The sequence below is a fragment of the Platalea leucorodia genome (genome assembly GCF_965183815.1).
Source record: "Platalea leucorodia genome assembly, chromosome: 1".
In the NCBI taxonomy this organism is placed as follows: domain Eukaryota; kingdom Metazoa; phylum Chordata; class Aves; order Pelecaniformes; family Threskiornithidae; genus Platalea; species Platalea leucorodia.
In genome coordinates this window covers 156,845,436-156,861,468 of record NC_138823.1, presented here as the reverse complement: position 1 = coordinate 156,861,468, position 16,033 = coordinate 156,845,436, and the positions used below count along the sequence as shown (strand labels likewise).

The 16,033-nt window shown below is 42.9% G+C and overlaps 1 protein-coding gene across 3 annotated transcripts in view; it reads left to right on the top strand.

Annotated features, from left to right (window-relative positions):
• Positions 1–6,243: 6,243 nt before the first annotated feature.
• The window catches only part of WDR37 (WD repeat domain 37), a 48,680-nt gene continuing 38,890 nt past the window's right edge, over positions 6,244–16,033 (top strand). For 2 of the 3 annotated variants that reach the window (XR_014228324.1, XM_082313425.1), the window contains exons 1-2: positions 6,244–6,301; positions 15,592–15,769. Coding sequence is in view for 2 of the 3 variants with exons in the window: in XM_082313425.1 (XP_082169551.1) it covers positions 15,632–15,769 (138 nt within the window). In the remaining variant the exon portion in view is untranslated. Of the gene's footprint in view, positions 6,302–6,999; positions 7,048–15,591; positions 15,770–16,033 lie in introns of those variants that run through there. The other variant, XM_082313426.1, reaches the window with a different exon arrangement.

Sequence of the window (16,033 nt, the reverse complement as noted above, 5' to 3'; positions counted from 1 at the left end):
AGGCGCCGTTCCGGGCCGCCTTCCGTCGCCAGCCGCCGCTGAGGCGACACCAAGGCCCGGTGGCTGCGGGGGTGCGCCGGGGCTCGCAGCCGCACGGCGGAACCCGGCGAAGGCGGACGGGCAGGTTCGGCATGCAGGGGCGAGGCTGGCCAGGCAGGGCACGGCAGGAGGGCGGCCTCCAGGCCTTCATCTGGGGAGCGAACTGCGGTGCAACGGGCTGTTGCTGTGATTTACAAATATGAAAGGCGCCTTTGTCTTCTCTTAGTAGTCTGGAGGCTTGAGGATTTCCAACATTAAGCACTACTTCTTGTCTTTTCATCCATCCATGAAAGCCAAAGGACCGCACCAAAGTGCTGTCTCGTACAAATGCGCCTGTGTCTGTGGCAAAAGGTTCCAGGACTGAATTTCCGATCAGTTCTGGGAGCATTCCTGCAGGTAGATGCCATAACCACGAGGCTGTAGAGTCACAGGGCATCTCGGCAGTCTCTGTAGCATGTTTAATCCTGAGTATTTTTCTTTGCTCCATAGTAGCATTCCTTGAATTAAAGAGGTTAAGTGTGTGCCATACAGATCGCAGCCAGTGGCGCTCTCAGAGGTGGGGAATACTGGGCAGTTGTCTCCCCTCCTTCACTGACAGCTACAGTTTGTAGAAGACAGTTACGGGTTAGTCAAGCTCTGAAATTGCCTGACTCATTAAGTTCTTAAGGGACAGAGAAAGAAACACCCAGTTTCTGGATAGGAATCAAGCGTAGGCAAGATGTCAAGATGAACTGCTTTGATTGATAGGGTAGTTCTAGATATGCACAGATATGCTGTCTGAAGGCAGAGGAACTTCAATACCAGCCTCTGTAGAAACTTCACACCTCCATAGTAGAGTACCTTCTGAAGATGACTTCTTTTGCCGGTTTATTGCCTGTCTGTATCATAGAATCATAGAATCGTTAAGGTTGGAAAAGACCCTTAAGATCATAGAGTCCAACCGTTAACCCAGCACTGCCAAGTCCACCACTAAACCATGTCCCTAAGCACCACATCTACCCGTCTTTTAAATACCTCCAGGGATGGAGACTCAACCACTTCCCTGGGCAGCCTGTTCCAATGCCTGACTGCCCTTTCGGTGAAGAAGTTTTTCCTAATATCCAACCTAAACTTCCCCTGGCGCAGCTTGAGGCCTTTTCCTCTCGTCCTATTGCTTGTTACTAGGGAGAAGAGACCAACCCCCACCTTGCTACAGCCTCCTTTCAGGTAGCTGTAGAGAGCAATAAGGTCTCCCCTCAGCCTCCTCTTCTCCAGACTAAACAACCCCAGCTCCCTCAGCCGCTCCCCATAAGACTTGTGCTCCAGACCCTTCCCCAGCTTCGTTGCCCTTCTCTGGCCACGCTCCAGCACCTCGATGTCCTTCTTGTAGTGAGGGGCCCAAAACTGGACACAGTACTCGAGGTGCGGCCTCACCAGCGCCGAGCACAGGGGCACTATCACCTCCCTGGTCCTGCTGGCCACGCTATTCCTGATACAAGCCAGGATGCCATTGGCCCTCTTGGCCACCTGGGCACACTGCTGGCTCATGTTCAGATGGCTGTCAACCAACACCCCCAGGTCCTTTTCTGCCAGGCAGCTCTGCAGCCACTCCTCCCCAGGCAGATTTGGATTTATGGCTGGATTCTGTAAAAGGCCTAGAAATGGCATTTCAGATGTTGTCTTGGAGGCATCACTCTCTTGGATTGTCTCTCAGCTCATGTTCTAGCATGTCAGTCTGGCTCGTTTTCATTTTTCCTGTGAACAGGACAGATGGCCTTTCACTGAGAGATAGCAGAATGAAATGTTCAAACTGACAGTTAATATCTTACAAGGGGGGTATCTTACAGGGGTTCCCCTGTGCAGAGCCTGATGAAGGGAGAGTAAGGGCAGGAGGTGGTTTGAGCGGAAGCTACTTGAAACCAGCAGAGAGCATCAAAAGTAAAAAAAACAAAAATAAAGCCAGCTGCTGCATATCCCTTTAACTATAGAAAACACAACGTAAGAACATTAATATTTTATTATTCATTAATACATTACAGATGTAATATTCATTAACACAAGAATGTTAATAATAATGCACTTTCAGAAAGGACTAAAATGTACAAAGATTACTTTTTATCCTGAGTCACTGTTTAGCATGGAAACACAGTAAGTAGTGATTGAGCTTTGTAGAAAGACTGAGAACATCCTTCACCATATCGATCACTTGCTAGTTTAATTGTTCCAAATGAAAAAATTCCATCAAATTTTTCTTTTATCATTCGCCTCATGTAACCAAATACAAGCTACACAAATCTATGAAAAATACTCTACTGAGATAGACATACAAACCAGCATCTCATAGCAAGACAACAGAGTTAACAACCAACCCGCCTGAGAGCGAAGCTCTGCTGGAACAGAAGCTTCTACCCTAGAAACCAGAGATGGGGTCTGTACGTGGGGCACAGCTGAGGTATGACGTGCACCAAGGAGCAGATGTAGACAGTGACGTTCAGGCTACATGGTGGAGGGATACCAGGAAAGTGTCCCTATAGATTATGGGGAAAAGAAAAGAGACTTATTTTCCTAGTAATAACTATTGAGAACTTTAATACAGGCACTTTAGAATGTGACTGCCAGAAACCAGTATCGTTCCTGTCTTGGGCATACAAACGAAGTGCTTCACCCAGAGCGATGTTTGTGAGCACCACATCTGAGAAGTCCCGGTGGATAATGAGAGGTAAAAAGGCAGCCAAAAAGGATGAAAGCGCCAAAATAAACCCTTCTCACAAAACAGACAAGGGAGAGACCTCCCAAGCCTTTCACCAAAGACACTTTCAGGATCAGGTGCTTTATGTCACCTGTATCATCTTTTCTCTCACTCCCCTCCAGATGCCCTGTACATTCAAACAAGCTATTTGTGTTGATAATAAAATACCCTCTTTTTTTGTAATGGTATGCATTTCACTGAAACCTCACAACTTTTACTCCACCCCAGGTAAACAGAAGCATGTCTGAAATGACTTATACATTCCTTTGAGACTTGATTTAATTTATGCACCTCTTGAAGTCTGCTGTTTCCAAACACTCTACTAATAAGGGAAAAACAGTTTCTTGTCACCACTGCGAAGTCTCTCATTTCACCTGAAAATCCAACCAGCTGCAAATCACCGACAGAATTTTGCTATCTACTAAGACAAAGGGAAATGCAACCCCCACCAAACTGGAGGAAAATATCTTAATTCTCCAGCAAGTCGAACAAGAAGACGGTAAACCAGGGGATGAAGTAAACGCCGAACAAACCTGGTATTTGACCCCAGCCTAGAACATGTAGACTCTCCAGATGAGCCTCTCCTCAGTTTTCAGCTGTGCCAAGGAAAATTATGGTTTTTTCCCACCCTTGATACGCAATCTGCCCTTTTTAAGCTTCCTGTCCACTTGTTCTAATGTTTAAGCCTTCCGGTTCACCCTTCTCAGCTATAGAGCTATCCTTGTTCCTGGTCTCCTTGAAGAATCCTTCTCCGAAGTCTGCTCCTGCCCTGGAGCTATCGCTCTTCAAAAAACATTTGTCTAAAAGTGGTACACTTATGTGCAGAGCAAACAACAGCTCAAAATCAGGGTTTTATCTGAATCGGGAGGTAAATACCTCCCAGTACTAACTAACCTACTGTTGTTCGCTTGACCCTTCTTTCTTAAAAAGCCTATTTCAGGAAAGTGGGTTGGCTTCAGCTCACTTAAGAGAAGACAGATGGCTTTGTAGTAAAAATGTAATACATGTATGCTAAATATATAAGTAGGATGTTGTATTTGCATTTAGTTTTGCTATCTCAAGCATGATGGAAAGAGTGCTATGACGGACAGCTTCCAAATGTTTTTCTACAGCATAAGGTGATGATTAATGATATGTGAAACCGCTCTTTTAGGAAGGAGATGTTAGGAGGTTTCCTATATGAAAGAAGAAATAATCCTTGAGTCCTATTCTCCTCTAGATCTGTTTTTCTTTTTTTGTTTCTTTCGGTTTGAGCTCTAAGCAGGAGGCTCTGCCTTCTCCTGCTACTTTTACACTTTTGGAAAATCTTGATCTGAGAGATTCAGCTATTATTCTGTTCTGTTGCTGGTTTCCTAAGCCTTGTATCTTGTCTCCTCAAGTCCAGCCACAGGTGCAGAAGATGATGTCCAGGATAACCTAACTTTTCCCACTCTGTTTACTCTTAACGCCTATTAAAAAAGCTTCTTAGCTGTTGATAAGATGCTAACTAGTACTGCCCCGTTTCCCTAGGCTCCTGTATTGCTATCTATGTCCCTTGTTTTAAAACAAATAGTTTGTGAAAAGCAGGTGCAGTCTTTTGTTCTGCACTTGCTCCTATATGTTACACTGTGCCTGCTACCCTTGTAGTGCCATGGCAGAACCAAACCAGTAACAGGGCTAGAGTGACAACAGGCCACTTGCCGTTCTTTTCTCATGAAAAAGCAACTGCATCCATACAAGGCCTGTTAATTTTCAGGTCAGAGTCACCCCATATCAAGGAAAAAGTTGTCTTTCCTTATTGCAGTATTTTGCATTTCTTCTTCAGGAAAAAAATGGTGATCTCTGTATTGCCTGCTGCTGCCAGAGAGGGAGCTGCTCCAGAGGATAAGAAAGTGGCCAAGTGTTCTCCCAGGGAAATCTCAGATGTGGATTCTCGTGCTCTCGCTTTTCCTTGACACTTATAGCTAGAACTGTTATGGTACAGTAGAATTATATTAGGATGAAGTAATTTCAGTAGGAATAAAGAGGCTTACGCAAATGTTTAGTTAGGAACTGAATAGCTGAGGACTGGAGTTGTGACTTGGCTAAGATGGCTGAGGTGACTGCAACTGCACCAACAGTAAAGAGAATTCAAAGCGGCAAACAGTGGCATTTGGTCAGGTTGAGTTCAGGCTTCCTCCCCGGCAACTCTGCTCTGCCTCTTGCCCATCTTCTTTCACCTGTTCTGTCTGCCCCCTTTTCCTCTCCTTCAGGCCATTTAGCTATTCATTTTCCCCCCTTCCTTTCTCCTTTTGGTGGCTTTGAGGAAGGGAAAAGGCTAAAATTATGGGAAGGTCTCAACCAGCTAGGCTGGTTATCTTGTAGAATGGCCTCCAGTGATGAAAAAGATGCTGGTAAATAGGTAAAACACACTATTTTTGACTGTGTTATACAGCTGCAATTAAGGCATGACTGCACAAAAGGAGGTAGAAAGGAGAATGAAGACAAAAAAAGACCAGCAGGCATACTTGTAGCTGGGAAGGACATGAAAAGAAAATGTAATATTTTCAGCCCTCGCTCTGAGGCACATATTCTTGTGGCCTTTTCACAGACCTCTTCTGAGGCAGCTAGATAATCTGCAGGAAGAGAGAAAATAATTAGGCAAAGGCCTCTTTTGACTTTCACAATCTGCTACAACGAGTACGAATTTTAGGTGAAGGTTTCTTCCAAATGTTAATCAGCAAAGGGATTAATCACATTTCAATTATGTCTTGTAAGCTTGAAAGCAAACAGCCTACTCGCAGAATGTAGTGGTTAGCTTTGATTCACTCTTTCTGCCATATCGTCTGCAGATGCAGTAGAAAAAGTCCAGATCCGGTGTTTTCCAGCCATTCTATATTAAAAAATAAGGAATTCCAATGGTGTTTTGGTAAAATTTCATCTCCCTTCTCGGTCCACAGTGGTCCACTCGGGCAATAGTTAGGGTGAAACACCACGCAGCTTTTAAAATACCAGCATTAAAGTAACGCCTAGGAGGTGCGGGGTTGAAAGCCAAGGACGGAGGCGCGGGGTGGCGGAGCGCAGCCGTCTGCCCCCGCCCTTGGCGGCCTGTTGCCGGCTCCGCGCCTGCGGCGGCTCCGCACTCGGCACCGCGGCACAAGCGGGGCTGCCGGCAGGCACCGAGCTCCCTTACGGCGTCCGCCCGCAACGCGCCGTCCGATGGCGGCTGGAGCCCCGCTCCGGCGGCGTTGCCGAGCCTCCGGGCAGAAGCCACCGGGCGGGCGGGTGGCCAGGGGCGGCCGCCGGCTGCCGGCCCGTCGCCATGGCGGCGAGCGGGGGCCCCGCGCCGCTTCCGCCCGCCGCCGGATGTCGCCGCGAGGGCTCCTCAGCGGAGAGGCGCGTCGCTGCCGGAGCGCGGCGCCGGGCTCCTCGCTGCCGCCCTTGCCCCTCCCGCCCTCCGCCTCCTCCTCCTCCTCCGCCTCCTCCTCCTCCTCCGCCTCTTCCTCCTCCTCCTCGCCCCCCCCGCCGCCTGCGGCCCTGCCCCTTCCCGCCCGCCGCCCCGGCTGTGGCTGACAGGTGAGTGCGGGGGGCCGCGGCGCCCCGCTCCCCACAGCGGGGCACAGACCCTCCGCCATCTTCCCGCCCGGCGAGACCCCCGCCGCCGGCGGCAGCGGCGGCTCCGCCGAGGGGCTGCGGGCGCGGCCCGGCGCGGGGGGAGCCGCGGGGGAAGGGCAGGGGAGGAAGGGCCGGGGCCGGGGTCTCGGGGGAGCGCGGCGGCGCGGGCAGCGGGCGCTCCCTGCGCGGTGCCGCCGCCTCGCCAGGCCCGGGGCGCAGCGCGGGGCTCCCGCCTCGGCACCCCCTCCCCGCCCTCCGGTTCCGGTTTATTTCCGCGTGAAATGACTTGCACATTCTTTCTTAAAAACCGAAAAACCCGAAAATAAGCCCTTCTTCTTCTCTTCTCCTACGTGTTGGGGTTTTTTTAAAGATTTTTTTTTTTTTTTTTTAACACTTCCAGCCCGAGGCTGTAGGGATGGTTCCAGGTTTGCAGACAGTAAAACCGAGGGTGCCCGCTGAGGAGACTCTGCTTGCTAACTTTGTTTATGTGCTGCTGCATATCCTAAGGACAAGCCAAGTGCTGAACCTCATTACTTTACAGATTGAGTGCAGATCCTCTGACACATGTGCAAATGGAGCCAAAACGAAACACCCACGTTCCCTGAAGTGGGGTGCAACTGCATGAGGAAGGGAAGCACTGTTTGTGGTGGGATGGGGTAGATCTGGCCTTTGGCAGCGGGAGGATGACTTGGAACCATCCAAGAAGGGTAGGAGTTATGTCTGTAAAGAGCCATTTGCAGTATTTCTCTCTTTTCCTGAGCTAAAAATGGTGAAACCAAAATTGAGGGAAGAATCAATATGCTTAATGTGGTCAGAGGTTGAGTAGATGTTAGGTTCCAGTTGTAGAAGGAAATTAAATAAAAAGATTGTGCTCATACAAAGGCAAGGAAAACTTTTTCAAGTTTCAACCACTGTTCAAGGACATCTTGGTGTTTGCGAGAAAAGAGAAACTTCTGTGTATGTTTTTATCCCTCTTGTTGCATCTTCCAGCTTGTCAAAGATTGTTTCGTTATAGCGTTTTAAAGTATGCTTTCTGTAACAGTAATTCCTGGAAGATTTATGTAAAGAACTGGTGGAACAGCTTCTTTGAAGTGATTCAGTGTCATTGAGTACACCTTGAAATGATACAAATGCCTATTGTTCAGGCACCCATTTTGCAACATCACAGCAGTATCTTTCTCCTTAAGCAAATTTCTGAAACTGTTTTCTAAGGAAGGCTGCTGTTGGCATTTTCTATGTGATATTTTTGAAAGTGAGCTGGTAACCTCAAGAATCCTCAAGTATGTTTCCTAATGAGCAGTTTAAATTAGATACGATCTTGTGTGTGTGTCAGCCCTAGTGTGTCTTGTTGTAATAACTTTAAATGTAGCTTTGTGTGTTGTGGACTTGGGCAATTATTTTAAGAAAAGGTGCCTGCCCCAAACATTAGACTTTAAGGCAGAGGCTACGGTAATGTGGTTTGTTTCTTTTTGTTTTTAATGCCAGTTGTTTATGTGTACATTTGTCCCTGAACTAGGTTTATCACGTTAAATCTAAAGGTAACTCTTTCTAAGATGACACCGTCTCTCTAATGTAGACATGCCCTTCCACCATCTTTCTTTTAAATTTAGGACTTGTTTAAAGGATGCAGTCTCTTGTATGGACTGAAATGCTTGAGGCTGCTGGTACAGTCACGGGAGAAATATTGTGAGTGTGGTGGTAGTGTCTTAAAAGAAAAGCTTACAAAATCCAGAAATTGCAAGCCAGAATTAGTATGTGTCAAGTAAGGAGAAGTTAACTGGTATTGCATTTCATATGTTTGAGGTGAGATTGGGATTGTTTTATGTCATGGAATTTTTAAGTCTTGGAGCGAAGACTAATAGCTTGTCTTGTGAGTTGAAGGCCAGGGTGAGGGCCTTGTTCCAGAGGCCACTGCTTCAAACCTCTGCGAGGACAGTTTGTTAGTACCCTGCGCCTGACTGCTGAGGACCGGACAGGCATCGGGATGGTGTCCTTACAAACCAGAGTGATTTGTCGTTTTCTCATCCTTGAGTAATACCCACTGACTATTTTGAGAATGTCTTAGTGTTTCAAGATGGAAGGACTGGGTACTTGCAGTGCTGTTACGTGTACTGTTGGAAGATTTGGTAGTTCTCTGTGGTAGGCCAAATGAGGAAATGCTTCAAGAATGTGCTGTACAAAGGATATTTATTGGTGCTTCAGAAAAGCTTGCTAAATGTATTATAGTTAGTGTCAAAGTTACTTGCTTTTGTTGATGTCTTACGCAGTGAAAGATTCTAATTTATTAGAATTTATTTATATTCCCAAATGAAGAGCAATGACATTAGTGGTCAGTCTGCTTGCATAAAAGCATAATAGCAATTTATCTAGTACACCAGTAATAAGTACCTAAATATTGTTTGTTTAGAGACTAGCACAGTAGGCTTCTGGCCTCTGAATGTGGTGCAGTGCTTCCTTAAACAAATACCTGGTTAAACTGCCTTTACTCTTGAACTTCCTTAGGATTCCTCACCCTCAGGTCTTGTATTTGCATACGTGTGCATGCATGTAGACTACTTCTAAGCTGTTAGGGATTTGCTAATATGGGAATGGGAGTGAAAATGTCTGTGAAACAGCTAAGGAAAGAGTAGCCTTCAAACATATTTTAGGATTTAACCAGCAGTAAGTAATTCAGCAGGACCTGATACTGTCTGTTGAACTCTTCAATAAAGTAAGTTAATCAATACCTATTAATAAAACAAGGTACGATATATACTCATAGGTAACTACCTAGTGTTAAATGTAAGATTCTGTTGTACCTTGTACCATTCAAGCTAGTTGAAACGGTGAGCACACTCACGAGCATAGGTGGCACGGATCACAAAGGAAAGTTATATGCTTTCAGGACATCAGCAATTTCACTTAACAGGTCTTGGTCTGATGATTATTAGTGGACCCAGGCAGGTTTCTTCTATATTCTAAATTAAAAAAAATCATCCAAGTTTGACAATTGTTGTTGTTTAATATTAGTTAAAATAAGTCTCTATGATTGAGAGTATCATTTCTTGCTTTAGTAGACTGTCAGGCTAGGTCTGCACTGCATTTTGGTGTGACTGCAGCATTTGCTGACACAGTTGAATTAGCAAGATCGAAGCTTGCTAGCAGCAAAACTGGGCTGGCTTACGCTTCGATGTTGGTGTTAGAAGCTTGCTCAGAGTAGATAGTTACTAATGTGTTAAAGCTTTTATCGTTGATTTCCAGCTGTATAACATACTTAAAATTCATTGACGCAGCTTCTTTACTATGCTTTCTGTTGAAGGGAGGTTGTCGCCTTTTCAGTGGTGGATGCTTTCCCTTTTTACATTTCTAGGAACATCCAGTTTTATTTGAAAGTATGCTGCACTAAATTTAGAAAAAAAAATGTTGTAATGCTCAAGTGGATTTCAGAAGGTTTGAGCACACTTATCAGTGGCTCTAGCATCATCTGTGATGATCTGGAATGGTTTTGTTTCTTAAATATTTATCTTTAGAAAACACAACTAGTCTTACAAAGAAGTCTGTTTAGCCTGATCTTTCTCAGGTGTGCTGTATTCTTGGAGCTTGCATTGAATTAATGGCACTTGAATGTACAGCATCCTTGAAACAAGTTGTTCACTGAAGACCTCAAAATGGAAGTTTTATTCCATTAAATTTGATTTCTTTACATTAGTAAAGAATGTAGTGGCATACTTTGATACTTAAATTTCCTTAACTCATGAGTAATGTTGTCAAACCAAGTTACATGACATTAAGAACTCAATGACTGTAATCATTCTCCTCTCTTTCCCCTTTCCCTCCCCACTTTGTAAAAAAAAAAACCAACATGTTAATTGTCACCGTTGTATCTTAAGGTTCTAATGTTGCACAGGACAATAATTACTATTGTAAAAAGCCTTTGTTTCTTATGTAGTATACACTGAAATTTTGTCCTAAACCATGTTTGAAAATGAGAGACCTGAGACTAAGAGATTTAAGAGCACACACAAATACAGTAGAACTGTTTCAGTTTTGTTTTCTGTTTTTTGTTGTTGTTGCTTTTTCTTTAAACAGTCCTTTATATAGTGAGTATCACTATTGCTAAACTCTAAACAAAATGGAGCAGGGAGATCTTGGGTAAGACATGTTGCTGAAACTTCCTGATGCTTTCCCTTTCCAGACTTGTGTGTTGTCTTGAACGAACAAAAAAGGAAATGCAATACTGTAGCCGTTCTGTCTGTGCTCTGACACTTCTTAAAACAGATTTTCTCCCTGGCTTCAGCAGCATGCATGCCCCAGGAATTCTTTCCTTTCAGCAGTCTGCTTGTTCCATGTTCAAGAGTAGAAGAAGTAGGCAAGTAGAATTAGTTGATTGCTGCAGTGAATTTTTAAGTCTAGTAAGACCAGTGTGTGCACTTTTGGTGCCATTTCTCTGTTGCAGCTGAATAAAACAGTAATTGGTTGCACATCTGCTCGTTACTGTTACTCTGATGAATATTTCCTGTGACTGAATACATGGTAACATCTGTTACAGAAAGGTAGGTGGCAGAACTTTAATTTAACACCCTGTAAAATATGCTGTGAGTTTAATTAAACAGCATAACTGAAATACCGAAGTATCTTTGCATTCAGAAAGTAGTAATCACCTATGGTCTAGATGTTTTCTAGGACACGTTTTTCTCCCCTGCTTCTGCTGATTGACTTTGTCAGAAATTCATTTGGTACCGTTCTCTTGAGGTTTGGACACATCATCGTGTGAAGAACACTATGCAAACGTAGCATTTTCCAAAACGATTGAGCAGAAAGCTCAATATGTCTTATAAGCTCGCTTTGTAATAATAAAGTACTTGTGAACTGCCACCCTTATTAAATATAGTTTAGTAATACAACACTCTTCCCCCTTTTCTGTTTTTTTCTTTTTTTCTCGGAAAGTACTTTTGTTCAGCTTTTTTTGCTCTTGATAGCTAATTTTTAGCTTTTCTGAATGCAGCTTAATGTGGTTCAGGAAACAAGAGTCCTATACCTCTTGATGATTTTTCATCCTACTTGTAGAATTACTAAGGAAAAGGAAAGTGAATTTAGTGAACTTGTCTTTTCAGAATCCATTTGTAACACACAAAAGTTGTGATTAACTACATCTGACTAACAATATATAATGGGTCATTTTGAAGCCTTTTTTTCTTGCTTCGTTTGACTGGGATTTGGTGCTCAGCCTTGACTTGTGTTGATGTTTTCCCTTACCCCCTTTCCTGTCATCTGGTGTGTTCTAACTACAAAAGTTTCAAAAATGTGAAAGACTTTGACTGGTTTGTATACTACTGACTGTTTCACTAATCAATATTTAATATGGTTTTCATAGGATATGTAACATGACACTGATATTCTGGACAGGTAATTTTCATTGTTTGAAAACCTTATGTAATAAGGGGAATCAGGTAACTGCTAGAAATGAGCACCTTATTTATTTATTTTTTTAGCATCATATTGCCAAGGATCTGTTTTGTGAAATCTACTCTTGAAAAACCTATAGCTTCTTACTATTGCAATTAGCATCAAAATAGTTCTGAAATTGTCAGAGTGAAGTTAATATTTAAAGGGACACTGTCACTTTTTTAAACTGAATTTACATCCTGGTTCTAAAAACGCTTTAATTATCGCTCCCTTACTGAAAGTTTATAAGGCTATTTGGTGGACTTCAGAATATTATTAAAGGCAGTGAAGCTAGTCCCCTTCGGCTTCTCCTTCCTGTCCTCTGTATGCACATGCCTGCTTGTTGCCTCTTTGGTTGCAGCTTTGCTATGGCTGTGTGCACCCTCTTGCAGAGCCTGGGGAAGAGCGTGCATGCTTGCTCTCGCCAGAACAGTGCATGAGTGATGTGGTCATGCTGGTGCATGAGGAGAGTGCAGTTACTGTCAGTGACACTGGCTGCAGGTGAAGTGCTGCTACCAAATAGATACAATAACGGAGGTGTTTCTTACCTAATCTTTTCTGTTTGCTTATGAGCTGTGAAAGTAGAAACTTTTGTGTAGTTAATGTGAGAATTTCACTATGTAAAAATGCAATCTCATGCGTTTGACTGTGTCCCTTTAAATTCTACATGCTAGAATGTGTAGCTGCCAAATCTGTACGTGCTGATACTGAGTGGTGCAGTTGATTCGCTTGAGGGAAGGGAAGCCATCCAGAGGGACCTTGACAGGTTTGAGGTGTGGGCCCATGCGAACCTCGTGAGTCCAACGAGGCCGAGTGCAAGGTTCTGCACCTTGGGCTGGGGCAACCCCCAACATCAATACAGACTGGAGGATGAATGGAGTGGGAGCAGCCCTGCAGAGAAGGACTTGGGGATACTGGGGGATGAAAAATCGGACATGAGGCAGCAATGTGCACTTGCAGCCCAGAAAGCCAGTCGGAGTCAATGGTACAAGAAAGACATAGACCTGTTGGAGCGGGTCCAGAGGAGGGCCATGGAAATGATCACAGGGCTGGAACACCTTTCCTGTGAAGAAAGACTGAGAGAGTTGGTGTTGTTTAGCCTGGGAAAGAGGAGTCTCTTGGGAGACATTATTGTGGCCTTTTTATACTTAAAGGGGGCTTATGAGAAAGACAGAGAGAGGGTTTCTGCCAGGGCCTGTAGTGACAGGACAAAGGGTAATGGTTTTAAACTGAAAGAGGGTAGATTTACATTAGCTATAAGGAAGAATTTGTTTACAGTAACAGTGATGAATCACTGGAACAGGTTGCCCAGGGAGGTGGTAGATGCCCCATCCCTGGAAACATTCAAGGCCAGGCTGGGCCAGGGCTCTGAGCAACCTGATCTGGTTGAGGACGTCCCTGCTCATTGGAGGGGGGATGGACTAGATGGCCTGTAAAGGTCCCTTCCAACCCAAACCATTCTATGATTCTATGAAGTAATCCAGAACAGGGTATTTCTTGGTAACGTCCTCTAAAATGAAGGGGCAGAGGGCAAATAGAAGTTAACATAGTTAAAACAAAGCCTGGTAAGGCATAAACCATATTAACATCTCTGTGTATAACTACAGCTCAGGAGCTATAGCTGGCAGGAATTAGAAATTAGATTTTTTTTCCATAGATCTTAAGTGAAATGGTGTTAACTGATTTGTGTGATTATATGTAACTGTGTATGTATAGATATAAAACTCTAACACATCTGTGTGTGTGCACACAGAGTTTGGTGCTTTGGGCCTTAAAAAGTAATCCGAACATGGCAGAAAGCAGTAAACTGAAAGCCTTTGAAAGAGTGGTTCCCAAGGGAGATAGGAAGGAGGGTGGAAGAGAGGAGAATATACATGTATTTGGGATCTGATCATATTTTGAAAAGAAACAGAAATGTGATGAGCACTGAAAACCTGTTCCTAATTGTTGACCATCTGTCCAGGAACAGAGAGATACTTAGTGAAGCCCAGAAAATTGGCAATAACTTGTTTATGGGATGGGCTTTTTTAAATTTCAGTCCTGTCTTTCTATGGCAGAGGAACCTAGCCACAGTGAAAAAAGAAATCTAGTTAAATAAGAAGCTACCCAATAGTAGTTCTTTCTCTTCTTTCTTCTTTAATTTGTGAACATAGCTAATTAGTTACTACTGATTAATCACACATAAAAAGCTCTGATGGGATTAGGTGCAGGGGAGGAATGTGCAGAGTCCAGAGGAAATGAACAAAATCATTTCAGCGCAGTACAAGATACTGGTGCAACCTGAATTTTATTTTAGACTCACTATGGAATTGGTGTCAGGTTACTGGAACTTGGGTGTTCCAAAAGCTAATTAAAATACCAATTTTTTTAATGAGAGATTTTGAGGATGGATGGGCATCAAAACCTTAAATAAATTTAGTCTCATTTTGATATAAATTTAAATATCCTTATATATTTTCATTTTGTGATATAAAAACCAAAGCAAATTTAAAGCTGTTTTTATTCATGGCGCCTACTGTGTTTTTAGTAAGCTATGCTTTTCCTTGGCTTTATGATATGTTAAAAAACTGAAAATACCATGTGAGAACCACCGAACTGGTTAATGCCTAGTCTTGTTAATAGTGATGGTGCTCATTCCTAGCTTGAGATCTAGTGTGTTGGCGGATCTTAAATTGGAAGTGGCCCTGGGTTTGGTTTAAATTTTCTCTGATCAGCTTATTTCAAAGGAAGCTCAGTTGCCTTGTTAGCTTTGCCAACTCTGCTCTCCTATTTCTCTGCAGACTATTGCACCTATTTTAAGTTCTAATTGTTGTTTCAGAAGTCATTTATGCTGGAGAATGAATTTTTGTTTTGTTCTCAGTGTTCATGATCGAAAAATTTTGAGTAATCAATCTTAAAACATTTGATATGTTTAACAACTGGTACCCCATGAAACTAAAAATAATTTCTGTTGAATATCAGGTTTAATTTTAAAAAAATCCAGTAATTAAATGTTTGGAAAAAATAAGATTTTGACAGTAAACAATATATTCTCCAGAACATATTCTCCACGTCTATGCAAGAAATCAAACATAATTTGATTTTTCTTAAACAGGGGAAAGCAGTAGATCATGCATGGTAATATTAATTGGTGATACTGTCAGGTGTTTTTAAGGATATTAAAATGCATATTTGGCTTTAAGAAGCTGACAAAAATTAACAACAGGAACCACCTGGTTGCACTTCCACTCTTCTCATAAGTTCATGGGTACTTTTACTATCTTAAGAAAGTGAAACCATGAGCTGTCAAAAATGGTGGAAAGTAGTTTTCTGTCATTAAAATTCATTTCTGCTTATGTGTAAACAAGCACATGTATTAAATTTTGAATACTAACACTTAATGTTGCATAATACATTTTTAACCTGACAGTGTCCCTAAATTATCATGTCTGTTTGCTTTCATTTTCCAGCTGGGTTTTAATTTTGCATGCATTTCAGTGAAATATAGTATGCATAATAGTTGTTTCCTGGAAGCATTTTGGGGCTGTCTCTGCTAGCGTTCTCCAAAATGAGCAAGGTAGTGGAATTAATTTTCCTTTTGTGGAGGTTTGTTAGCTAATGAATAAGTAATGCAGAAGTGATTCCACTTTATTTATGTATATGCATATGTGTTTTTGAACTTAATGTTTTTTGAAGAATAGCTATAAGTAATAGGGATCCCTTCTTTTTAATGACACCCCAAACAACTCCGAGATTTAGTAGAACTAAGTATTTCTATTTTGAGAAAAAAATTTTAAACTCTGGTTAGTTTGGCAAAGCAATTTGTAATGTGTAATGCTTGTCCTTAGTTTATCATAGGAGCCTCTGTGAAGCTGTTTTTTTGAAGTAATGCCAATAGAAAGTGGAAGTTGTGCATCTGCTCGCCAAGCAAAGCAGAAACGTAAATCACACAGTCTTTCAATCCGAAGAACCAACAGTTCCGAGCAAGAACGGGCAGGACTGCAGAGAGACATGTTGGAAGGGCAGGTAAGATAATACACTGCTGCTTGGATAACTTCCGTAACTTTTTTATGTGGAGTGTTTTCTATGTGAAGAAATTAAATGAACGTAAGTAATGAAGTATGTCCAGTAAAGTTGCAGGAACAGCAGACTTTCTTGCTTGTAAGTGCTGACTGTCTTTGGAGACTATTGATGTGGATGTTGACTGTGTTTCAGGTTGTTTTCAGACCTGTGGAGCTTTTTATCAGCTTTTGTATATTCTTCCATGAATGATAAAACCATAAAGAAATA